At 40.8% G+C, this 26,257-nt stretch overlaps 1 protein-coding gene across 4 annotated transcripts in view; it reads left to right on the plus strand.

Moving 5' to 3' along the window:
• Positions 1-184: 184 nt before the first annotated feature.
• pard3aa (par-3 family cell polarity regulator alpha, a) overlaps positions 185-26,257 on the plus strand; it is a 288,433-nt gene continuing 262,360 nt past the window's right edge. For 2 of the 4 annotated variants that reach the window (XM_048265859.1, XM_048265861.1), the window contains exon 1: positions 185-620. In XM_048265859.1, coding sequence (XP_048121816.1) covers positions 501-620 — 120 coding nt within the window. In that variant the 5' untranslated portion in view covers positions 185-500. The remainder of the gene's footprint in view (positions 621-26,257) is intronic. The other 2 variants (XM_048265858.1, XM_048265860.1) reach the window with 1 other exon arrangement.

The raw sequence follows: 26,257 nt of genomic DNA on the forward strand, positions 1-26,257 counted from the left end.
TCAGTTTCTTTATTTTATTGGACATCAAAGTGGTGATTTGTTGAATTAGCGTTCAATAATAATACACAATTGTAGTTGTCTTAAAAATATGTGCTTGTATGAAACTTTGAATGAAATAGCCTATAATTAAGTAATATTTAAGTCGATACAATGTATTTTGTTGCGGTCCGTAGGTCTGGTTGCCTGCTAACTTTGGAGTGAATAGCCCAACCTAGACTCGACTACTCGCTTTCACCAGAGAGGGGAGTCCCAAGCCCAACCCCACGTTTAGGCGTAGGAACAGACCAGACGACTCCTCTACTCTCTCGTAGAAACACTGAACAGGTGGTCAGAAATGCGTACGTGAGTACCTTTGCCATGGAGAAAAGATGATTTTCCTACACCTTGTGTATCTTGGATACTATTTTTATATCGCCAAAGAGAACTGATGACAAATAGCTCTTCCCAAAGTAGCAACAGAACGAGCGCTTTCATTGGAATCAGAGGGAATATCAGGAACTATGAAAGTCACCGTGTGTTTTGGAAGGACCAGGGTGGTCGTTCCTTGTGGCAATGGGAATATCAAAGTGCACAGTCTCATCGAGCAAGCAGTAATGCGATATAAGAAAGCAATTGCCAAGGTAAGTTGTGTCGATGTGGTTTACTCGATGTTGAATCTCAGTACGAACTGCGTCGCGGTTTGCACAACATGGCGCTTTCTGGGAGAAGAAAAGAGGAGAGAAGGGAAATTCTTAGACCTTTTAAAGTATAGCCAGAAATCGGATAATTACGTTTTGTTTAATGTGATGAACGATGACGCCTCAATGCATTTCGATGTGGTCCAGATTATTTGGATTACCTTGCTAGCTAAACTTCATCGTAATGAACTGCTCTCAACAGTTAGTAGCAAGTACTACTTTACCAAGCTGCAATACAATTCTGGCTTCCTAGTCCTTGTTGCCCATCATATGTTGTTACTGCTTCAATATTGGGTCAGTTTTAGATTTTAGTTTTGTAATGCTACTGGCCGTGGTAACGTGTACCTACAGATGGTCTATTGTCAGCGTCTCATTGCCGCGCTGTTTTAGATGATAATCAGTTCAGTGGAAGGAAAAGGTAAGTAGGCCCACGTCAGATAGGAATTCATGTTTATTTTTGATTGTTTCTGACAAAGTAGGCCTAGCTGGCAAAGTAGACCCCTACCCATTAATTTAGTTCTTATTATCAATCAATTTTTGGAAGGAAATATGTTACAGTTGACCCCAATGACGTCTAATAATTAAGCTCAGAGGTCGACATAGTCAAATAATTACTCTAATCAATCTGAATCCGAGCTGTCACTGATAGATGCGTGGCTCAGAAAAAAAGTATAAACTTAATGAAAACAATTGTGGAGTAGGCATTGTCCATATTGAATAGTTTTACATGTTTGCTTTTTAATGTAATGATCACCAGCTAAAAGTTATTTAGACGTTTGGGTGAAGCTATTTCTTTAGGATAAAGTTGGGATTTAGAGCTGAGATCCATGTCTGCTTTCCAGTTTTCTCTTCACAGAATTTCAGTGTTCACCTATTTGTTAGCCTGGGTGAATCTACACTAACCTGTTAGCAAATTTGAATTTGTGTGTGTTTGTTGGGCTGCATTTGTTGTCCTGACTTCATTGGAAATCTTGAGGTTGAAGGTTTGTCTGTGTTTCTCAAGAAAGCCCCTGAATCTTCTTGTAAATTAGTAGGCCTATCAGTATCATGTCATGGTCTACAATTTTACAGGCCTGGAATAGTTTGGCGAACCAGAGCAGCCATAGTTTTTCTTTACACAAGGCTAAATACTAAAATTGCGTGTGCATGTGTGCGAGAGATATTACATTTTGAGGTTTTCCCATTTCACCACTTGCAGTTGGCTTGTTGTTGTCTGACAAACCTTCTTTATTCTTTAATGATCAGACTAATAGCCAGGTCAGAATGAAACCTTTGATATTTCCTTGGATATGAAAATATTAGTCCAAATAGTCAGTCTGATGAGTTATAGCAAGTAGCCTATAGTTTCTGAGAATGTTCAGAGACTTCCTGTGTGTTTGTCAGGGTAGTGGATATCTGTAGGCCGTTTTTAGTTTTTTGACATTTTGCTAAAACTAAAACCAGTGTCTTGTCAGGGAGTCCAGAAACATTAGAAACGCATGTTGTTCAAGTATACATTGTGAATTGTGCATTATTTTGCCTGAAACATATTTTTGAATTTTTAATGAGTTGATTGAGTCACACATGCCTTTGCCCCACTCTTACTCTGTGACTTCTGGCTGAATATGCATCATAGTATTTTTTTTTTTTTTTAGCTGAACCTCTGGAAAAAATGTAATTTATTATGATACAAGGGCATACACACACACACACACAACACACACAAACACAAAGACAGATTCTCCAGTGCAAACATTAAACACAGTCTCTTGTGGCCAAGCATGGTCGTTTTCCATGCCTCAGCAGAATGTCGGCGGCTGCTCCATTGATTAAGGCCGAGTGTAGTTTTGAGCTTACAGTATGCCAAGCCTTCTCTATTCCTCTACAGACTCCACCAGCACTGGAGAGGGCTTATGGCAAGCCCTGCTGAATCAGTGCTTTGTCTTGGAGAACATGGCAGAGAGGCTGAATTAGCCCTTTTTATGATAGTGAGCAGTGACACAGTGATGGAGAAAGCTAGCTCTTTATAAGTAGCCCCTTACAAGACACCTATGCCCCCCCACACACCTTTTCTGATTATTGAAGGTGATATCTGCTTCTGTGTGTAAGCCCAGCATGTTTACTCTTAGCATGCACAACACATAGCATTCCACAACACACAGTTTAGATTAGATGGGGCTGCTGTACATTACTGGCTTTTGTTTTTCAAATAATAATATATCTGGGCATGAAAAGTATTTCTGCATTATGTTTCTCTGATTGAAGTCAGTGTGACATTGGCCACGTTGTGTGGAATACAATCCTCTTCTGGACTCGGGCAGCACATTGTACTCAGGATCTGTATATGCACTCCTTCGTGGCACAACATGCGCTACCAATAGCCTGAATGTCTAACCAAATAATCAAAATAGAACAGCCTTAGTGAGCATTTCACTGGGTTTATCAAGCAGGCACCTTCATTCATCAATGTTTCGTTGAATTAGGCCCACAATACCTCCATAGTTAAGGTTCTACATGGTGTCTGGCGTCCCGGAGCCACCCCCCTACACACTCATGATGGGTTGAGACATGTTACCAACCGAGATATCAAGTATCAGTCCAGAAACATAGCGACAAGATTTCACATACCTTTGTGTCAATTCAGGTCATAACAAGACCTTAAGTAGCCTGTGAGTGCCGCAACCATAGCCGTTGGTTTGTCTCAGATAACAATTTTACAGTGACCGTCCTCGAAATCCAAAATCCAACAAAAGTGTTGTGGCTGACTTTGCTACAAAGCCTCTAACACCTATCACCACTGGTCTTGCCAAATTAACGGATACTCTGTCTCTGCTGAAAGTACTGAAGCTAAGCAGGTGTGGCCATGGTTAGTTCTTGGATGACAAACCTCCTTGGTAAGTTGCTGCTGGAAGTGGTGTTGGCTAGTAGGTGCCATTGTTCCCTCTGGCCAGGAATCAATCCCAGTGCCCCTGTGCAGTGACGGGAACACTGTACTGTAAGAGATGCCGTCCATCTGATGAGGCATTAAACTGAGGTCTTGACTCACTGTGGTCATTAAAGATCCTGTGGCACTTATTGCAAAGATCCTTTGTGTCCTGGTTAAATATCCAACCTGTCTCATTCGATCTGGCTCCCTAACATCCCACAGTCCAATTGGCTCATTTGTTCATTCCCTCACTCTCTACCTCAAGCTGGTGTGTGGTGAGCGTTCTGGTGGCATCACCCAGGTGGTTGCTACACATTGGTGGTGGTTAGTGAGGTTTCCCCTTCACTGTGAAGTGCTTTGGGTGCCTTCATTAAAGCATAACTTTAGCCAAAATACATTTTTGTGAAGGTACCCGAGTCAAACTCTTGCTTACAAGCATAATTACGTCCAAAGCGCCACTTTTAAGCTTATCCGTGTTGTCGTTTTCGGGTCAAATGGCCTTTTGAAGTAGCCTGACGAGCCAGACCCACATTAAAATGTAGGGTCTGGGCACTCACCGTTCGCAGTGCTCAGTCCGAGGGGCGGGATAATCAGTTGTCTTTCAAATTCCCTCTGCACGCAATAGGACAGCGGCAGCGCTATGAGTCCCATGCGTTTCCCACCAGCGGAGCTAGTTGGCTAGTTCAAACGTTTGCCAATTTAATAAAAGCTTAACTCAGGGAATTCAAGCCAAACCGTTGCAACTCTGCCATCAATCATTATGTTAAGCCCACCTAACGACTCTATACATGATTTCATTGGCCTGATTGAGTTTCGATTTCTGGAGCTCACAAGCCAACGGAGAGTTGCTAGACTAGCCTTGGCAGCAAATGTAATTTGCTGCCGCTAGGGGCGCGTCTAGATTTCTAGGCTACTTTTGAAGGGGAATCGTAGGGGCACTACTGTTTTGATACATGATCGCGTCAAAATCGCTATTTTTAAAACACTAAGAAGGCTCGACACAACACATCAGTGTCTCTACACATGAACTTGAGCATTGAGAACAGTGTTTGTGTACACAGAGTTTACTAAAAGAAAGGTTTTGCCAGCCATGTTGCCTTACTTCTAGTGAATTATGCTAAGCTAAGCTAACAGTTTCAGACTGGGTTATTGCTCTCTGGGGCAATAGACTGGGTTATTGCTAACTCTGGGGTAGGCAGCAAATAAGTTACTCTTCCAAAAAGCTGGCGAGTTCCTTTAAAAGTGCAGTCAGCCATAACATCTTTTGGTCACATTCAGCAAACATCTCCTCACGATCCGCTAGCTGCCCATCCTGTGAGTACCCTACACTGTAAAAGGCAGAGCAATATTGTTGTGCTCAAATGAAAAGTTTTTAAGTCCAGGTGTGTTAGAGCCAATAATGTGAAGACGAAGCTGTAAGTGGTTTGCACTCTGAAAAAAAAAGGAGCAACTAGTTTTAATAGAGCAAGAGCAGACATTTCAGCCATCCGGCTATTCTCAATGCTCGCTCGTTGATTCACTGCAAGCATTGAGAATAGCCGGAAACAAAGTACAAGTATGAACACAATTATATTAAGAGTTAAGCAAGTTGTGATTGCAGATGTACATCTGACCAAAAATGGTATGTGGGGTAGCTAGGAAACATAAAGTTATGTGGGACCAGATCAATTTATGATCATTCATTGTACAAGTGCCAAAGGATTTAAGTATTTTATTTGTCACATACATAGTGATACTGTAGTAAAACATGTTGTGAAATGGCATTTAGCTGTTCAGTGTCCTGACACAACATTGTGTACAACAATGTTGTACATTCACAGATAAGCACACATTGTTAATACCATTGTTATACCTATGTGTACTATTTATCAATAGTGCAACATTAGTCTAGTTGACAAAAAGGTGAACCCGGAAATGTTGAGTACACCAAAGTTTTATGTTGAAATATATAGTATGGGTCCCCAGCATGCAGAAACCGGATGCTAATTTGCAAATGCTGGGCAATTTGTGTAATTAAGCTAATTAGCATAAATAAGCATAATTGCCTATATTGATCATATTATAGGAGCTGCTTGGCCAAAATGGACAATGTTAGTATGTTTTTAGGGGTTACTGGAGATGCTGAGTCCATATCTGACACAACTTTCAAACTTTCAACAAAATTGAAAGTCACTATTTAAACATGGTTTGGTCACGTTCTTACTCTCATTAAGCTGAGTTTTTTGGGGGCGATTTAGACAGATTTTTGGAGGATAAAAATGTTCAGTGTTCAGGAATAATTTCAAGTTATTTCTGAATTCCACAATAATTTTGGAAATAGCTATTCACTGGCCCTCTGCTGTGACTCACAATTGAGTAACAAAGGGAAGAACTAGCCTCTACTACTCCTCCTGTCCTCATCCATACTCCGTCCTGTCGCCATCTTCTCAGACTCTTCATCCCTGTCTATCTGCTCTTTTAGCTGTGTATATATATATATATATATATATATATATATATATATATATATATATATATATATATATATATATTGCAACATGTAACATCACTGCCTTTGCAGAAACAATAATTAGTACAGGCCAGGCCTACAGCTGCACTTTCCAGATACATGTATACACAGTTTTAACCCAGCTTTGCAGTTACTGCTGATAACATCTAACAAATCAGCAGGAGCAACAGGACTTGAATCGAGGGTGGGCGAGTTCCTCTCCTTTCTTCATACCTGTCTTCTTACTCCATCCAAACGCGGTGATATCCACAGCCGGTGGATCAGGTCGGTCTGCTGCTTTCCAAAGCAGCACCTGTAGATGGGCACGTTTTCCATGGAGGAGTAAGTTGCGTTCTGTAGGAGACAGTGTCTTTAGTGCTGGAGGACCCGGGAATGGGAGGCCTCACCGCCTGGGATGGATTACTGCACAGGCCTACGGGGCCCAGGGTCTGGCTACGGGAGGAGTGCTAGCCTGAAGAGGATCTCGATGCAGTGGACATGGCGGAGAAGGGCTTCACGCGACTTTGGAAGATGAGGTGGTGACGCCGACCTGCTTCACCGTGAGAAGACTTTGAGCCCCTGGCCCCGCCAGGCAGCTTTAGGTTGGAGTTGGCGGTGGCCCTGTCTGCAGAGCAGAGCAGAGGTGGTGCCTTGAGGATGGACGGTTCGCGGAGCCGTTTGAGGCACGACGGTTGGGCAGCTCCGGCGGAAGGGCCCTCTGAAAAACGGAACTCTAAGCCTTTGGGTGCGTGTGGGAGGCACCATGCTGTGCGGGTGCCTGTTCTTGTTGGCCTGTTTGACGGCGCTCTTTAGAAAAATAAGGGGGAAAAAAGTTTGTTGTGTGAAACCCGATGGCACGAGCCAGAGAGAAGAGAGAAGAAGAGTGGAGCGGCCGGGAGCAGCGGAGGACAACTATGTGATGAGGCAGCAGAGGAGGGACGCCAACGTCGGTAGCTGTAGCCCGATTGCGCAGCGTGGTCCGGCTACGATGGAGCTGGAGTCTGCCTCGACTGGTGAGACGACGGAGCAGAGCGTTGGAGGTGCGGTGCCAGTTATGGTGTTCAGTGGTGGGGAGTCTGCCAGTGGAGGCTAGGCCCTGCCAGGTGTTGGAGAAACGTTGTGGTGATGCACACTGCGAAAGTGCGACCTGAGGGCGTTCTCTGAAGGGAGCTGGGGACGAGCGGCGACAGGCCAGGTGACTGCCAGCACTACCCGCATTGGGCTGCTGGTGGTTGTGGTTCCCCTGGGTGAGTAGGGCTCTTCTTGGTGTGTGCACCCCACCTGCTGTGTGGCAGTGCCAGAGACTTTGCTGGACTGAATGTGCCGCGGGGCGGCAATGGCTTGTTGGGGGAGCTGTGTAGCGTCAGCGCGTGCTGGACTGTGCTTGAGATTCCCACAATGTTTAGCACTGGGGATTCTGGGAGAACTTTGGGGTTGTTATTATGTGTGCTTGTGCCTGTATGGTGCGGCTGCGTCCAACCCTATGTGTGTAAGGTGCGAGTGTTCTTGACTTCTCTGGCGTGTGCTATGTTCTGTGCCGATGTCCCTGCTCCCGACCTTTAATAAAGCTTTTGATTAGACAACGCTGTCTCATCAATCATTACACTACTAAATCTGCTTAGCATCATTAGCATGCTGCACATATTTGTTAAAGCTCTTGCATTCAAGTTGAGTGATCATCTCAATACCAATGTTTCCCAAAAGGGCTTGTCCCTACGAGAAGAGTATTACCTTAAACACACATGAGGAAACAGTACAATCAGTAGACTATGATAAGCTAGCCAACTATGCTTCTTTGTGTACAATATTTCCAGGCTTCAACCAGACAGCTGAATATTGTAGAGTTGCAATAGAAATAGTAGGCCTAAGCTATAGGCTAATCTGCATAAAGTGTGCTGTCATAAATATCAGACATTCAGTATTCTCTCTTTTAATATCAGGATATAAAATAATACAGATATATTGTAATCCTCTGGTGTTCTAAGGTAGGCTATTGAAATGTCTAGCCCGACCCCTCCAAAAAAATCGAGGTTCGTATAAAACCGTGGGTCAAAAATTGTGATACGAATCTAATTGTTAGGTTGGTGTATCGTTACATCCCTACTGTATATCGCTACAGCCCTATCCTCCAAAAATCTGTATAAATTGGACCAAAAATGTTTAGCAAAATCAGGTTAATGAGAGTAAAAATGTGACCAAACCAAGTTAAAATAGTGATTTTGAATCTCAAAAATGTCAGATATGGACTCTGCATCTCCAGTAACCCCTAAAAACATACCATCATTGACGCAGCTCTTATAATATGATCAATATAGGTGTTTATGCTAATTAGCTCAATTACAGAAATTGCCCAACATACAGTGATTGCCAAAAGTGTTGGTACCCATGCTAAAGTTGACTGAAAAGAGGAATATAAAATCATCTTTTGGAAATTGATCTTAATACCTTAAGTGAAAAATGAGGAAATATCTAACCTTCAAGGACACCAATTTTCTTAGTGAATGAATAATGTATCAAAATAAATAAATGTTCTTCCTTAAAATACAGGGGTCATAAGTATTGCCACCCCTATGTTAAATTCCCATAGAGACAGGCAGATTTTTATTTTTAAAGGCCACTTATTTCATGGATCCAGAATACTGTGCATCCTGATGAAGTTACCTTGGCCTTTGGAATTAAAATATCCCCACATCATCACATACCCTTCACCATACCTAGAGATTGGCATGGTGTTATTTCAGTTAGCCTATTAGCTGGTTTGATGCTCATTGAGCTCAATGCAAATTAAACCAGCTAATAGGCTAACTGAAATAACACCATGCCAATCTCTAGGTATGACTGGCCTTTAAAAATAAAAATCTGCCTGTCTCTATGGGAATTATGACCGCCGCTAGCGAAGCGGTCATATACGGCTTGTCAAAATCTACTTCCTGAATTTTTGGTCAACGATACCCGGGACACCGAACCACCGGGGCACATGAAATTTGGTGGGTATGTAGACCCACTAGACTTTACGGGAAAAATTTCGTTTAGGTCCCCGGGGCCACTCCCCGTGCTGGGCCCCCCGAACCGCAAAAAAGCAGTTTTTCCTAAATAACTACCTGAACCGTGGCACTGAGGATGAAGAATATTTTATGGTATGTTGGTCTCAAGGGCCCACATCAACCTGGCCCATAATCACTCATTCGTGATTTGCACCCCCCCGGTAAAAAATGAAAATGCAATATTATTCTGCTTTAATCGCCCCTATCTTCAGTTAAGATGTTCAGAACTGCACCAAATTTTATGTGTATGATTGACCTAGCATTCTCTGGGGGTATGCCAAGTCTCGTAGAATTTCATCCATGGGGGGGTCTAAAAAAAATGAGGTTATGTGTACATTTAGCCAATTTGATTGATTGCATTTGTAGAAAACTATAAATACGGTTATACCAAGCAAATTGATAGCAGCACTGTAATTGTATCTTTCGACTGTCATTTGTTGCACGTGCTACAAAAATCATTCTGTGCAATGGAAGATTTACCAACGTTACACCGGTCTGATACAGTTTTGCCTATACATGCGTGAGGGGCAGCCGTGGCCCACTGGTTAGCACTCTGGACTTGTAACCGGAGGGTTGCCGGTTCGAGCCCCGACCAGTGGGCCGCGGCTGAAGTGCCCTTGAGCAAGGCACCTAACCCCTCACCCGCCATTGAAGCAGGCAGCTCACTGCGCCGGGATTAGTGTGTGCTTCACCTCACTGTGTGTTCACTGTGTGCTGTTTGTGTTTCACTAATTCACCGATTGGGTTAAATGCAGAGACCAAATTTCCCTCACGGGATCAAAAAAGTATATATACATATATACTTATATACTGAGACTGAGACGCCTGTTTATTTTGTTTTAAGTGCGTGCAGGGTGTGAGACGGGAATCAATGTGCTTTGATTCCAGCTTGGTAGTTGTAGTCTGTGAAATTAAAACGTGTGTGTGAAGTATCCAAACAATGACACCTTCATTTCATTATGGCTGCTTTAGCAACTTAAGCTACTGTGTAGTGAGTCCCATTTAGAAGTGGCTACTTCATTCGCGCTTTCCTTGACTCATGGAGCTGCGTGAATTTTATTACAACTTTTCGCCACGATATGGCAGTTTAAGTCCGTTTGATACTGTAAGGCGTGAGCCATTGGTTTCCAAAGGAGATTTTATTTGTGTCGCCAGCATAGCCTATACAATTTATGTTGTAAATAGGCCTACCTGTAGCTTAGGGAAGCTAACAGCTTTCTATTAGGATCTCGTTTGTTAGTTACAGTTTTGTCATAACTCCCTGATGCCAGATAGCCAGAGCGTGGATATCTCAATCAGAAAATTAAACAATATCGGGTGCCTATGGACTAGGCTGGGTGAACCCAGCCTGATCTGCCCGCTATTTATTTTTTGATTTCTTAAAAGATTGAGCTTGGTCTGGTGAAAGCCAGACTAGCCATGGACCTCAGTTACACAATGCAAGGTAACATGAATCAGCCTATATTTGCATGAACAATAACGGACAACAGCTCTTCAACTTTGGCCCGTTAAAATGTGTATGAACAGTCTGGCGACGCATTTCATCAAGGCCCATTTGGACATGTCAGTTATTTGCACCTCTGGTTAGATGTAAAACAGCATTTCGTTTCAGACTACTGTTACTTACTTTATTGTCAATGCACAAATTATCACATGAACTAAAGATGACAAATCTTATGTAGAAGAAGAAACATTCACAAAAAATCCATCCATCCATCCAAAAATGACCTTTGTTTTTGATAGCTGTTGAAAACGGCATGGAACTTACAGAGATGTTTTTGTTTATAATTAAACAAATAAATAAATAAATAAATAACATTATGCTGATACCTTTTGCTTTTCCCAAATACAATATAGCCTACAGGTGTAAGTGACCTTTCATCAATCCAGTTGCAATGGATGAACTGTGATGAACTGCCCTACTTTTGATTGTTTAGAGATTTTAAGGCCATCCTTAAAAATATTTTTGTTTGCAGTAACAGCCAAAAAAAAATAAAAATGGGTCGGTAGGTAGGTCAATATTTTTTTTCAAGATTCAAAGTAAAAAAAAAGTACAATTTTGGTCATGGTGATTACGTAGGAATGAATTTACACAAATGTGCATATCGTGACGTAACTGACTGGGTCTTCAACCCGTGCCTTCAGGCGCACCATTGCAAACCTCATTCTGATGCAGGTTATATAGACCAGCCTTTCTCAAACTTCTTTGACCTGAGGCCCGGTCATGGCAGACTTTTTGGGTCATAGGGCTCATCTACATGTACCCAGAAAGAAGGCTACAATAGCTCTTGGCCACGTTATATTGAAATTTGACTATACAATACTCAATGCTATACAGTGTATTATACAGTCTCTGCTCTGTTTCTAAGGAAGTTCCAAAAACAACGCCGTTCTATTAAGTTTCGTTAAATAAATAAATAGCCTTCCAACAGGTTGAAGCGGAGCTTTGATACCAACGTTATCGATTAGTTTCAGTTTCTCTCTCGCAGCAGACGCCAAGACTGAATGAATGCTCATACCACCACTTAATTGTAGGGCTCCATGTTTAATGACATCGATAGCAGAAACGTTTGTTTTCTTTTTTCGTCGATCCGCGGTTTCTTGATCAACTGCGCAGCAAATTATCAGATGAAGCACCGGGCCTAATTTCACTCCACGACTCAGCAGTCTCCATGTTGCGGACCCATATTTTGAGAAATGCTGAATAGACCACAACCAATTTCAATACTCCGACCACGGTCACCATTAGACTAGGGGAGGAGGGATGAGAAAAGATCTGGCCACAGTTCTTCCAGAACTTAAGTGCCAAGTAAAAGCGTTATCAGTTTGTGTGAATGAAACGGCGTAGGCCATAGTGTGACATGCGTAAAACCAATGGTGTAGAGATGACGCCACAGGTTTTTTTTTTTAAGTGAGCCACGTTTGCATGTAGGCAATTTATATTCACAATACTTGGGCCTACTAAAAGAAATATTATTTTATTGCATTTGTATTGGTTGTTTAGAGTAAAAAAAACAATCGGTCGGTATTAACATAAGTTTACAACCGCAAGTCGGTCGGACTAAAAGGGGGAAAAAATAAATATTTGGGTCGGTTCTAAACTGACAGGGTCGGTCGGGTTACGGCAAACGAAAATATTTTTAAGGATGGCCTAAAGGTTTTATAACAATGCTACATCTTCTTTGGCTATTCTACAATCTATTCACCTTTTCAGCACCAGTAGGCTACTTTCTGTGCAGCCGCACACACACACACACACACACACACACTCAGGCAAACAAGCATAGGCCTACACAAAAGTTTCAAGAGTGGGGGATGGAGTAAAATATGGAGACAAATTGAAGTGTGATTTCTTTTCGCGGAACGGATGTACAGGACTGTACAGGACAGGAAGTTTTCACACATTTGCTGCAGTGCAGTGTCAATTCTGTTGCCACTGGAATCCAAATCCTTGTAATAACAAAAGGGAGAGACACTGGGAGTGAAGTAGAATTGGAGATAAAATGGGTCCCTGTGGATTAGGGATGTATCGGTTGTAAAACCAAAACCACAGTACAAACATCTACAGTCTAATGATATTATATTGGCAGGACAATAGTGGGGCGGTATTGTACCTGTTTGACCCATTGAAGGTGGTGAATAGTGGTGTAATTTCTAAACAGTGATGAATTGTGCTGTGGCTTAGAGCAGGGGTTCTCAAACTTTTGCCGGGGACCCCTCATGGAGTGGAAAATTCTCCAAGGACTCCTCATAATCACAACACATACAACTTAAGTTAATCATGTAGCTGTATAGCCTTTTTTTCTGTTAGATGCTTATGTTATATGTACAACCCCAAAACAGAAAAAGTTGGGACGTTGTGTAAAATGTGAATAAAAACAGAATGTAAACTGCAAATCTCTTAAACTCATATTTGGTTGCAAAAAGGACACAGACAACATTATCAAATATTGAAAATGACAAATTTTACTATTTCATGGAAAATATATGTTAATTTTGAATTTGATACCAGCAGCATGTTTAAAAAAAAGTTGGGACGGGGGTAACAAAATGCTGGAAAAGTTGTGTAATGATAAATAAAACAAAAGGAAGAATGTTTCACAACTAATTAGGGTAACTGGCATTACGATTGGGTTTGAAAAACAGTATCCCAGAGAGGCAGGGTCTCTTAGAACTAAAGATGTAGGGGTATTCATCCCTATGTGTAAACCTTTGTGCACAAATGATGAAACAATGTCATTTTAATGCTTCTTCACATTAATTGTGACATATTTAGGGAGTTCATCATCTACAGGACATAATATTATTAAAACATTCAGAGAATCCAGAGAAATCTTTGCAAACTGCTGAAAAGCACATTGGATGGCCGTGGTCTTTTGGACCTCAGATGGCGCTGCATCAACACCAGATCTGTTTCCAGACCTGTCATTGTATGGCCACAGGAAAACCTCTGATAACCATTGTCTATGTGTCCAGTTTGATACTCAATTCAAAAACTGCAGCCAAAATTGTAACAGCAAAAATTGATACGGACATGATACTGAAAATACCACCCTCTTATCTGGGCCTGAGCTTGATTAAAATGGACTGAGGTGACGTGGAAAAGGGTCCTGTGGTTAGACCAATCAAAGTTTGACATTCTTTTTGGAAATCATGGACTCATTTGGGCTAAAGAGGAGAGGGCCTATCCAAGTATTCCACCTATCCAACTTGTTATAGCGCTCAGTTCGAAACCCAACATCTATGACTGTGTGGAGGAGCATTAGTGCCTACAGCATGGGCATCTTGCATTTGGCAAAGCAAAAATCAATTCTGAATAATGTATACAGGTTTTGAGCAACATATACTGCCATCCAGGTAATGTCTTCCAGGGACGGCCTTGAATATTTCAGGAAAACAATGCCAAAATGAATTCTGCAAATATTTAAATAGTGTTTCTCCATAGAGGAAGAGTCCAGGTGCTAAGGTGGCCTGTCTGCAGTCCAGATTTGTCAAATTAGGTGCATAATGGAATGAAAAACATGACTAAGGATACCCCATACTGTTGAGCAACTGAAATCCTATATCGGGGTGTAATGGGACATTTCATTCTCAAAACTCTAGCAACTTGTCTCCTTAGTTCCTAAACATTTACAGAATTGTGTTAAATGAAGAGGTGAAGCAGTACAGTGGTAAACATGCTCCCGTCCCAACTCTTTTTGAAACATGTTGCTGGCATCAAATTCAAAATTAACATATACTTTCCATGAAATAGTCCAAAGTTTCATTTTCAACATTTGATATGTTGTCTATGTCCTTTTTACTGCTAAATATGGATTTACAAGACTTGTATATTGTGACATTCTGTTTTTATTTACATTTTACACAACTTTTTCTGTTCAACTTTTTGGGGTTGTATTTTAAAAACAGAGTGCTAATACCACAATAGTCATGTTAGCAAACATTGACAGTATGTGGGATTATTTTTAAAGGATTGTTGTTTTTGTCAAATGTAGGCCTATTGTGTTGAACACATAGTGTTTGCTTTACATAACTTTCATTTTGTTGGCGGTTAATTAATAGTAAAGTGTTTTAACGTATTGATGTAACGTATCAGCAGATCAATTGGGCAAATACTGATACTGTAGCATTTTTCGCCATATAAGACAATTTCATATTTTGTAGAAAACTTTGTCAGGGACCCCCTGACAATGTGCTGCGGACCCCACTTTGAGAACCAATGGCTTAGAGCATACCTGAGTTGTTACCTGGCTGTCACCAATGAAGGCAGGGCACGGAGACCTGTTGATCCAAAGGGTGCTCGATTTGGGTGTGTTAACTGTGGTTGCTGTGGCAAGGGAAGCTAAAGGGGGAGGTGACTTATGCGGTCTCACAAAATTAGAAGTCTTGCTTATAGCACACTTCTCATTGAAAAAAATTGATACCATGAGACAAAAAGTTATTGAGATTTGCACTGTAGTCTGCAGAATAAAATGGCGGTGAAAACAGTTTTTTTGAAAGCCTGCACACCTAAGAATGAATGCATATAAGTACTGTTTGTTTTCAGTCTTACATTGTTGAATAGCTCAAATTGTGCGTTGACTGGAGTGTAGACCGGAGAGGCGTGTTACTGATTCTCCTGCAGTCGCTGCTGCTGAAGTTCCTGATCTACCAATCATAAGCCAGGAAGGAAGACACTGGCATTAGCCAATTTCTATGTCCTTATCTAAGAAATTTCCCCAGGCTAGGCCACACGTCATGCTCACTCTCTGGCCTTGATCTCTTAGGTGCACTCTATGATGTGGTTCTGTTTGTGTGTAAACAAGCAGCTTTTATGCATTTTATACCTGTCAATCAGGTCCTCAGTTGCTGGAGGGAATCTCCATTTATTGCCTTTTATGTGTCTGAATTCCAAAGCCCAGGTTGATCAGCGATGCGAAAGGTGTTTGCAATGAGGCAAAAGATCCCACAATGTAATGATGTCCTGTCAGGTCTAGGTAATTGTCAAGTGGATATTCTTTATATCCTTTCAGTTATATGCAGGAGAATATTTTAAATTCCTTGCTATTTGTTAGGTACTTAATTCCTACAGTACCCAAACCTCTCAGTGTCGCATGCAACCAGGGAGCACCACAACCACCATACTGATACTTAACAGATACTTAATAATAATAATAAATAATAATAATAATAATAATAAATAATAATAATAATAATAATAATAGCAGCAACAACAATAATACTGATAATAACAAGATTGATGATAATAATGATAAGTTTGATCAATTTGTCACAACTCAGGTCAAAACAAATGCCTTCAAATGAAATGTTTTGATTTTATCATTCCCCTTTGGCTTTTTCATTTCCTTGGGGTTTTCTTAGACACCTTCAAACTAAATTTAAATGACCATGGGGCTGTGAAGGCAGATATCTTTCCCCAGTTATTTTACAGATTTATGCCTTGTGTTTGTGTGTAGGGACCCTCTCCACACTACCACCGAGGTATAAGGCTATTTTGAGCCTTGTCAGTGGTTTGAAAATAGCAATTTATTTTGACGTGGCTCCTTGCCCACTAGTACAAGCTACAAGCCAACGGTTTAGCTCAAAACTCCTCAGATTAACATAATTTGGCTCCCAAGCGAAAGTTTGAACTCGTTATCATCCATAAATAGGCCCTAGCTTGTGTTTCTGCCATACCGATCCTTTAAGTATTCCTTTTTGTTTGGCTAATGGCAGAAAAAAATGTGCAGAATCGTGCAGAATTTTAGCCTTGTTTGTTGTCAGGGAGATCTGCAAGACTAAAGAGCCAAGGGGTTAGTTGCTTAAGAGCCAAATTTAGATCACAGATGTTAGATTTGTATTTCAGTTTGCACCTCTCTGGAATTTAATTTAACGGAATTCAACTGAGCATGAATCTCGGAGTTAACATATGGCAAAATATGGTATTTCAGAAATAAGTAATGAAATTGATCACTGGCCAGGTCTTCTTAGGTCAATCGGTGGATTAAATACAGTGTAGTCTTGGGTTTGATAGATCTCCTCAGCTGAAACTGTGAGGTGTATTACTATGAAGAGGATGTGTTAAAGCAGATGCATACTGTGTTGAGTGGTGTTTTAACACGTTCAGTCTCCCTAATGTGTGGGGATTCTCAGTGCAGTGTCAACTGCAGTGCAGTTCAGTTAACTGAAAGTGTAATATATGGAAAGGAAGACTTTGTAACAGGAGTCTGTTATTAAGGGTGCTGTGATCTGCCATCTTTCCTTGTAAAGTCACCCTACAAACAGATTGCGCTTTCCTTCTAAAGTCATCCTACAAATTGATGAGATCGCTCACCTGTGCTGATTGCTGGTTGAAGCTACAACAACTTTAAACTCCATTTTCTAGGGCTGAACGTCTTGGGAAAAATATCTAATTGTGATTTTTCTGGCACTGAACGTCTTGGCATAAGTTTTGAAAGTCAAGCTTCAGTTCAGAATTCTCTATATAGGCTAATAGATGATTATTATTGGCTTAACATGATTCGGAAATAGTAATTTGCTTACTCAAAACAAGCACTACTTCTGCTGGCCTTTTTTGCTGTACTGTACATTCATCATACTGATGCCTGTGGTCCTTTTTCATTGCAACTGTTTGTCATGCTGCTTCAACTGTTTAACCATAGGTTTTACATACTGTCTTTGTTTGTTTAAGTACATCACTTCTGGCAAACCATACATATTCACAAATAATCAGATTTGCCAGCTGCAAAATTTATTGCAGTCTGTGCCTGAAGGAATTCTTCTGCTGAAGTAGTACTTCTGATATTTTCATCTTGTGTCTATGCACTTTATGTGAATTAAACATTGTCACCTATTTTACAGCATAGAGGTTGCAACAGCACTGTAGTGGCATCAAATACAATCCAATGTCAGTCATGTTCATTGAGACAACTGTGGTGTTGTTCAAATTGAGTTCTCACTTAATCTAATGCAGTGACAGAGTCAGTATCCCGGGCGGGTAACACTCACCCGCCCACAGTGTGTGAAATTGTTGTTAAACAAATACTGATCATCACCTTAACGAAATCCAACCCTAACCTTAGCTGTAACCATGAGTTGTGTCAGATTGTCTAAGGACCTATAGACTGTGAGTGAACTATCCAAGTAAAGTGTGAGTATTCCTGTCACCATGTTCAACCTAAAGATACACAAGCCATCACAAGAGGATGGGAGTGGAAGGCTGTGTGATGCATCTGTAGAGTGAGTCTAGAATGTAGGCTACTAATAAGCATTTGGTGGTCATGTGTGTTCTCACTGTAAACAGATTTTTTTATTTAGTCTTCTTTGCAATCATTAGTATGCATGGAATCTGTGGTGGAATGGACGCCAATATGTTGCTTTGTGGAGCAACTATGCCCAAATCAGAGCTGTTCAGAGTCACGTCTCAGACCAGTATAAGTATACAGTATACTCTTTTGATCCCGTGAGGGAAATTTGGTCTCTGCATTTATCCCAATCCGTGAATTAGTGAAACACACTCAGCACACAGTGAACACACAGTGAGGTGAAGCACACACTAATCCCGACGCAGTGAGCTGCCTGCTACAGCGGCGCTCGGGGAGCAGTGAGGGGTTAGTAGTCACTTCAGCAGTGACTACTGGTCGGGGTTCGAACTTGTAAAGCGCTAACCAGTAGGCCACGGCTGCCTTTGACCAGAACTCCTGAACGGTTTTGTTCAGAGCTGAATGCTGTGTTTGACAAAGGACAGATGTAGGTTGCTAGTGACAAAATATTAGCTTTCAGTATGGTACGATGTCTTTGTAAGTGGCATTTAATTAAATCATTCTTTCTTCCCGGTTCTTCCTAACAAAAACACTGTTGCTAAAAGGTAGAAAGAAAAAGAAATAAATCTGTGTCAGAATCAAGATCGGATCACGTCATCAGTATTTGATTTGCTCATATTAGTATGTTTTGATGCCAGTATTGGACCAGAATGGATTTTGATTTGATTTGTGGGATTATGCTGAATGTGCACACCCTGAGATCAGCTTCTGTCCTACCTGAGTGTTAAAGTTTCCTGGCTAGATTTATCACACCACTGTCCACTATTTTAGAATTGACCTTAATAACCTTTCACTGACCAGTCAATTCACCTGCATTCTATTTCATCCAGAGTTGAAACACAAGCTGGCCATTAACGCACACATTGATTTCTTCCCTCCCTTTCTTGTCCCAGTCTGCCTGTTTCTCTTCATCTGTGGGTAAGGTACCATATGCTTCACTGGATGTCAAGTTTAAATGGACAGAGCTATACATTGCTGATTTCTCTGAGTGCTCTGTTGTGGAAATGGCTAACATGAAGGTATAAGTAGCCTTGTTGGGCAGTCAGCCTTTCTGGTTTTAAAGTGATCATGCTCTTTCACTTGGCATGTATTGGCATTATGATTTGTATTAAGCTCTGTTTCCATGTTTTTTTCTATGACACAGAATTCAGTCAGCAGCCAGGCAGGGGTGACTACTTAGAAATTACACAGAGAAACTGTTTCTCGTCAGTAATAATTCCTTGTGAAGATCATGAAAAAAGTAATATGCCACACTTGTAAGTGTGTTGTTTAGTAGGCTAACTGTTTTCTGTTTTGTGATGAAGTGAAAACGGACAACTCCTTGTGACTGAGTTATTATAAGCTTCTTGTCATAGCTGTTTTGTTGGTTTATTAGACAGTAGTGAGGAATACTTGACATTCTGTGTGTGTGTGTGTGTGTGTGCGCGCGCATCTCTCTGGGCATTAGTATTGATGACCGCTCAGTGGAACATTTCTAAGCTGATCTTTTGGAACAAGAAGAAGGGATTTAGAACTCAACATGTTAGGGATTTGTGCTGCTGGATGAACACTGATATTCAATCGCACTGCTTGCACTGTCTCCATAATATGAACCATACCATCTTCAACTGTTCTCTCATGTGGTCTCTCTCCCACTGCCCAGTGATTTATCTGTTTATGCATTCAGTTTTTTAGTTTGAAATATTCATTTGTTATGTACTTGAATGTATTATTTTTTACATTTGTTTTTTGTAACATGTAACAATGCTATGCTATGTATAGGCTATTTATCCCAATGGCGCAATCAGCTTGAGTACTCATTTCGGATCATATTCAATTCGAATTATGTGCACACACGTTCTAATACTGTACATGTTTGCCCGAGGTACAATTCATTTTTAAGCCTACTCTTAACTTTAGCAAATCTTCTGTTTGCAAGCCCTTTTGTTAATTTGCACTTCAAATTCAAAGCCTTGTTTGGAACTGGGCTCAAATGTGGTTACTACTGCATCAGAAGTTCCCACAAAAAATATATAGAGGAATATGTTGTCAATATCCTAATCATGATTTGATGGACTTTACTTTTAGCAGGTTTCACAAGAGGCAAGTTGTGACATAACGACAAGTCTGTGCAAATGTGTCTATTCCTCCCGAATAAATGGCAGATCCTGAGGAATTTATAGCTGACTGTAAGGCTTGAGACTCCCCATTAGTAAATAGGTAATGCAAGTAGATATGATTTAATTTTCCACTGCTCCTTAGGTGGTTATTTGGTTTAAGAATAGGTGAGAGTGTGATAGAATTAGAAAGAATAGTTGGTGCATGATTGGTCAGGTTTTAATTCGATATGGTGTCATGCTTAAAGGAACATGCCAACTTTTTGTATTAAGCTTATTTGCCATCTACTTCCGAGTTAGATAAGAGGAGCTAAGCCAATGGTGTCTGGCTAGGTTACTGCATGCTGGATGTACCTGGAGCATATGACATGATAAAACCTCAATGCACTTAGTCATGCTCATCAGCTTGCATCACATAATCATACATATTTGATATTCACACATACTTAGTAACACTTCTATTTTCTGTTTGTTTCCTTTGTTTATTTATATCTACATCAATATACAAACTGAGCATTTCACTACATGTACTTTGAAAAAAAGGTATGTGACAAATACGAGTGTGGTGTTGTGTTGCAGTGATGGTGTAAGGGTGAGTGAGTAGAATGTTGTGGCTGGCAAATGTTCTCACGACCAATACTGTTGCTTTATCAACATGAAAGGACTGTCAGTTCCCTCATTTGTGTGAGAACTAGCCCAGACCTGCTAGCATGGGGAGCATGCATGAAAACACACCCTCTGGAGAGAGAGAGAGAGAGAGAGAGAGAGAGACTGGAAGGTTCAGTTTTTCAGTTCAGCCTACGTCCATAACCGGTTTTCTCTCACATTGGCTACCTCTGTTAAGGCCACTGAGGTCTGTAATTTATCTTTGAGAGCACATGTTGGGTTGGTATAGGTTAGGTTGTCCTTGTTCTTAGCTTCCTTTTGGGATTAGGCAGTATTGAATGTAGAACATACAAGAACATGTTTCAAGGCTTTAGACCATTCTTCATTTGACCCCATGGACATTCAATACAGTACATTCCTTGTTTCTTAAGATAAAATATTAAATGTCACAATCTTTTGCATTTTGCAGATTCAACCAGTAGTACTTGTGCAGATGTGTGTGTAGGCTAGAGGTGGTGACTAATGTCCTGAATGCATGATCCCAGTTTTTGAGTCAAGTTAGTGGGCTGTTTGCTGGAGTATGCTCTTGTTTTCCTTGTAGTTGGATATCAGGAGCCATCTTCAGTGCTCACATCAAATTTCAAAGTCAGAGATTAGGTTACAGCTGAAGTGTGGATGAAGACCCTGGAAGTGTGCCCTGGAAGGAGAAACTCCCTCTCGATAACATACCGTATTGGTGTCAGCCTCAGCCTGTAGCCTCACGTCGTCATACTCAATTCTAGTCAGAATTTTGAGTCAGATACTGCTCCATTGGGACGTGATTATGGGGCGTGTTTCAACTGATACAGGGGTGAAATGCCTCTGCACTCAATTGGATAGACCTAAACAATGGGAGCTATGGAATAGCTTATCGTGACGTGAGCTGTAGGAAGAACACCCAAACCATCCTTCCTCTTCACAAATGCTTTAACATTGTTTACTGGTCGTTTTTTAAAGTTATTGCACTGTAAATATCTTGTACAACACACGATGAAATCTAAGCTTAAGCATGCTCAAATTACGTGAAAGACGAAGCACAGTAATGTGCTTTACTTTGTTTATCCACAGTGAAATCAAACGGTTTGACAGATATGCGACACACAGACACACACACACACACATACATACATACACATACATACACATGTTCCTTGTAATTTATAGATAGATGTGGTTGCTGAGGTGAAGCTTTTCTTACCAACACTTGGATTTTCCACTAAATAGCAGCACTTCCTTGACTCACCTGAACTTACCAAGTGTTTGTTAGCTGTAGGTTTTTGATTAATAGAAGTCTTCGATTGGTTTGAATTGTGTTGGTTCCTTTGATTTTGTTGTTTGCAGATCAAGCAATCTATGTCATCTTTCCTTCTATAGCTGTTTTATGATACTTTGTGAAGTGATCTGTGTACCAGAACATGGTTTGCCTCTTTCAAAAATGAGCATTTGCAAGAAGACCACATAGTTCTGTGAAACATGTGCTTCCCTTGGGAAATCAACACAAATTTGCACATTAACTCAGGCCAGAACATGTCTTGATGCAGTGTTGCTGAACTGGATCTGAGCAAGGGCTTTCAGATATAACCTCCGGAGTATATGCAGGGATTTGTCAAATGGAGGTCCTACCCTTCGGGTGATTCAGATATGATGCTAACCTGCAGACCTTATACTGACCTTATATGGACCCAGTGTTTCCCATACATTGACTTATTTGTGGCGGCCCACCACAATATCAAAATTGACCACCACACAATGATTTTCCAGGTTGTACTACATTGTACTTAAATCTGGTTAGCATCATAACCTCACTGCGCTAATTTGTTAAAAACTGTTGCATTCAAGTTAAAACTGTCAGGTGTCACTCGCGGGATGTTTTTTTTAATTCTAGTTGCTAATCACACCATTTAGCCTAACGTGACTTGAGAGGGACAGGATTCAGGAACTAAGGCCCATCTTCTGTCTGACTCACGTCAGGTTAATCCATGCATTAAACCACATTGTCACTTGAACGCTTGAATATACTGGTAGTCACGTTGACAATGGAGAAACGCTTAGCTTACTTTGTTTATGACAGAAATTAAGTTTTGTGCCAACATTGTAAAAACACAACCCACAACACTGCCTTTATTTGGTGCAAATCTCCTTTACTTAGGAGATATATTATACTATAGTCCGCGATTCACAATAGGCCTACTAGGCCATGACTGCGAGTGCATACAAAATGTTTTGAAATTTACCTTCGTTACTACCAGCAGTCGTTGCTTTTTTTTTTTTTACTGCGTCGATTCTACGATTGAGTCGATTCTAATGTAACAGCGGTGTCTTTATGGAGACATCCTCTCAGTTTCATTTTTGCTGTTGTTCTTGAGTGAGCTTAGGCCTATAGACTACGATATGGGAAACTTTATCTTCAGCTTCAGAAATTAATGGGGGGGTTTCCTTGGCCTGTGCTACACCTTTCCAAATTTTGTTTTGCAATGTTGACAAACATTAATCTTGGGGTTTCTATAAAAAAATATATTTATGGAATAAAACTAGACTGTGCATTGCTGTTTATTCACTGCAATTTTCAGCAAATTTTTTTTAGCCTACTATGCTTCCAGACAATTTCTGAAACAAAGAAAGTTTAATGCTTTAAATAGGCTACATCAATACAATATATATAATATGTGAACTGAAACTGGGCCAGGCCATAATAACCTCTGACTTTAAGCTTTAGTTTAGCTACTTGAAGTACATCACAGGGATTATTTAAAAAGGTTGATTCTGATACCATGGCGATATTTTTCAACAAACAAAATGGTTTCTATTTTTCATGGTTTATTTTTCAAAAGCATCCTCTCCCCATGTGTCTTTCACATTTACATAAGGAGCTTGGAACAAAGTTGGGTTTTCTTAGTTTTCATTTTCTCTGGGCATATTCATTCTCAACAAATATCGGGCTCAGCAGTGAGGTCATGAGAAGGCTATCAGTGAACAGAAAACAGACCGTGTTGGCTAACAATTTATTAAATACTCCTGTTATTGTCGTCAACAACGTCGTTGTAGGCTCCCTTTTCAGCGCCTTCTAGGATGATTTGGTCTTTTGAATTCCTTTGGCCTTGCAATGCGGTTGTATATCAACGTGTCTCTTGCCGTTCCCTTCATGTGTTCTATCACAACTCTCTCTGCCCTCATGGACATGCAGTAGCTCCATGATGTCTGCGTCTTTCTAGGTTGGAGATTTTCTGGACAGCACTATGCCACTCCCATCATGACACTGGCATTTAAGTCAGATTAAGTTCCCCCGCCACATGGACGCATGAAAGAAACGTCATCGACACGCCCTCTCACTAGGTGTGAATTTTAACCGCATGTTCTACGCTTCGTTCAGACACAGCACATTTACATAATGTCCGGAGGAAATACTAATACATATCGTTTTCAAAAATATATCGGTCGTAGTCGTAATACCGATATATCGCCCAGCCCTAGGAGCAGTAGCACAACCGGCTAAGTTCGGACTTCCATATGACCGTTTATGTTGTTCAGATATATGGCCCAACCGTTTAATATCCACAGGACCTCCGGTCTTACACGTATGTCTGAAAGCCCTAAGCTTTTAGCTACCAGACCCTTTCAGTGTGAAAACCTTAAAGTCTTCAGCTTTTATTGTTGTAAAGAAACAGTATACAGGAATCAATGTCAGTTTTTTTAATTATTTGATCATAGTTCATCAAGCTAGGTCCAGGCAGGTAAACACACTGCTCATTCCACTAATTGCCCAGGCTTTGTGCTGTAGAGCTCAGTGTGTTTCAGAAGTGAAAATCCTATTCATTTTCTCCTGTGATGATTTTGGTTTTAGCCATCCAAGATAGACTTACCACAACCTGTGTAGCCTATATTCTCCTGTGGACGCCACATGTTCATATAATATCAATTATATCTTCCAATGCCACAGAGAAGTACTTCACAAGTTATTAAGTGTAAAACAACATTTAAAGGTTTCACAGAAGATGGTGGCCCAGCCAGTTAGGAGAAATGTTTGGGCAACAGATAAATGTGTTTTTCTCACCTTGAAAGTTGAATTTGTGCAGGATGATATTCTGTTGCCTTAAATTCAAAAGGGAGTGTGATAAACTATAGTTTTGTGGGGAAACCTATACATTTACTCTAATTAAAATATGTAAATATTCCTGTTTATTTCTTTGCTCAAAATAAAAATGTTTTATGGCCACAATTCATGATTGACCTTCGTCCAGGCTTAAAACTCAATGTAAGGATTTTCTGAAATGTCAGTGGAGATAATGAATGGGAAATTCTCTTGTAGAACCAAAGCTGTTATAAAGTGGGTGATCACTGTAGGTCTCTTTAGCCTTGTGATCCAGGATAGACCACCCTACAGAAGAATAGCAGTCACATTCAGATGTTCACCACGGGTTGGCATTTGGGGGCCTGGTCAAATGTTAACATTGACATTGATACTAGCACTGGGCCTAAAAATCCAAATCGGTCACCCTATAGTGACAAATGGAAACACACAAAAACTGACTTTGTGACAACGTTAATTAGTTAGCAGGGCTGAAGTGCTGACGACCTAATCACTGTGATGCTCTCAGCAGCACTGCATCTCTCAGCAGTCCAACACACACACACACACAACCCACAACCAGTCTTAAGTGCTAGGCTGGATCAAAGCACACAGAAGGTTTGAAATGGCAGCCTCCCTTATGGCAGCACAGCTTTGCCTGAAGTGGTTTGGAGGGGAAGCGGGGACTCTGCTCCTCTCTAGGGGTGGGCATCTATTCATTTGGCTGCATGGGCAGACAGCCTGGTGCACTGGCACTGAGCCTGGCTTGTGCTTGCGGGGGGCGGGGAAGACCAGTGTGCTCATGGGATAATTGTTTATGTTGGCTTAGCATGTAATGTTTTTCATTCCTTTTTCTTGCAAAGCATTTTATCCATGCTATTTGTCCTTTGTGTCTCTTGCATGCATACAGTAATGGGCACTGTGTATTGCAATGCATGCTTGTGCATTACATGCAGTGCATATGCAAATGTAATCCCTTCATCATTAGAATTTTATTCTCATAGCTCATTGGAAACTAGCTGTCGGTTCCAGTGATTTTTACAACATCTAAGGGGCGTTGTTAGGCAGAGGTGGATGTAGTGTAGAGTATCGGTTAGTGGTGGTGGCTGAGTGGTGAGGTCTGAAGTGACAACTTTAAATAGATTTGTCTTCAGTCTTTCAGCCTAAACTAGAAGTATGTCTTCATGTGCAAATTATGTGCAAATTAAGTGAATTTGAAGCTTTCAGTCATTAAAGCTAGATGAATAGCTGTTAATACAATAATTAATAGTCTTATGGCATACTCACACTAATCCATTCATACCCTATGCTTTTACACATACACAGACATGCTGACACATAGGAAATGTTATCTCATATGTCAGTAGTGATGATGTGTTTATGATATCTGTGCTAACTGCTTTGATTGCTGTTAAGTCGCTGCAGGAGCACAATGATGAGCACACTGAGGCACAGGTGGAACTGGTTTGAGTGAATAATACGGTGATATGTCAGTGCCTGGTGTGACTAGTGAGCACCTCAATAAGTATGAGTCA

The sequence above is a fragment of the Alosa alosa genome, chromosome 16, assembly GCF_017589495.1.
Source record: "Alosa alosa isolate M-15738 ecotype Scorff River chromosome 16, AALO_Geno_1.1, whole genome shotgun sequence".
Lineage (NCBI taxonomy): Eukaryota > Metazoa > Chordata > Actinopteri > Clupeiformes > Clupeidae > Alosa > Alosa alosa.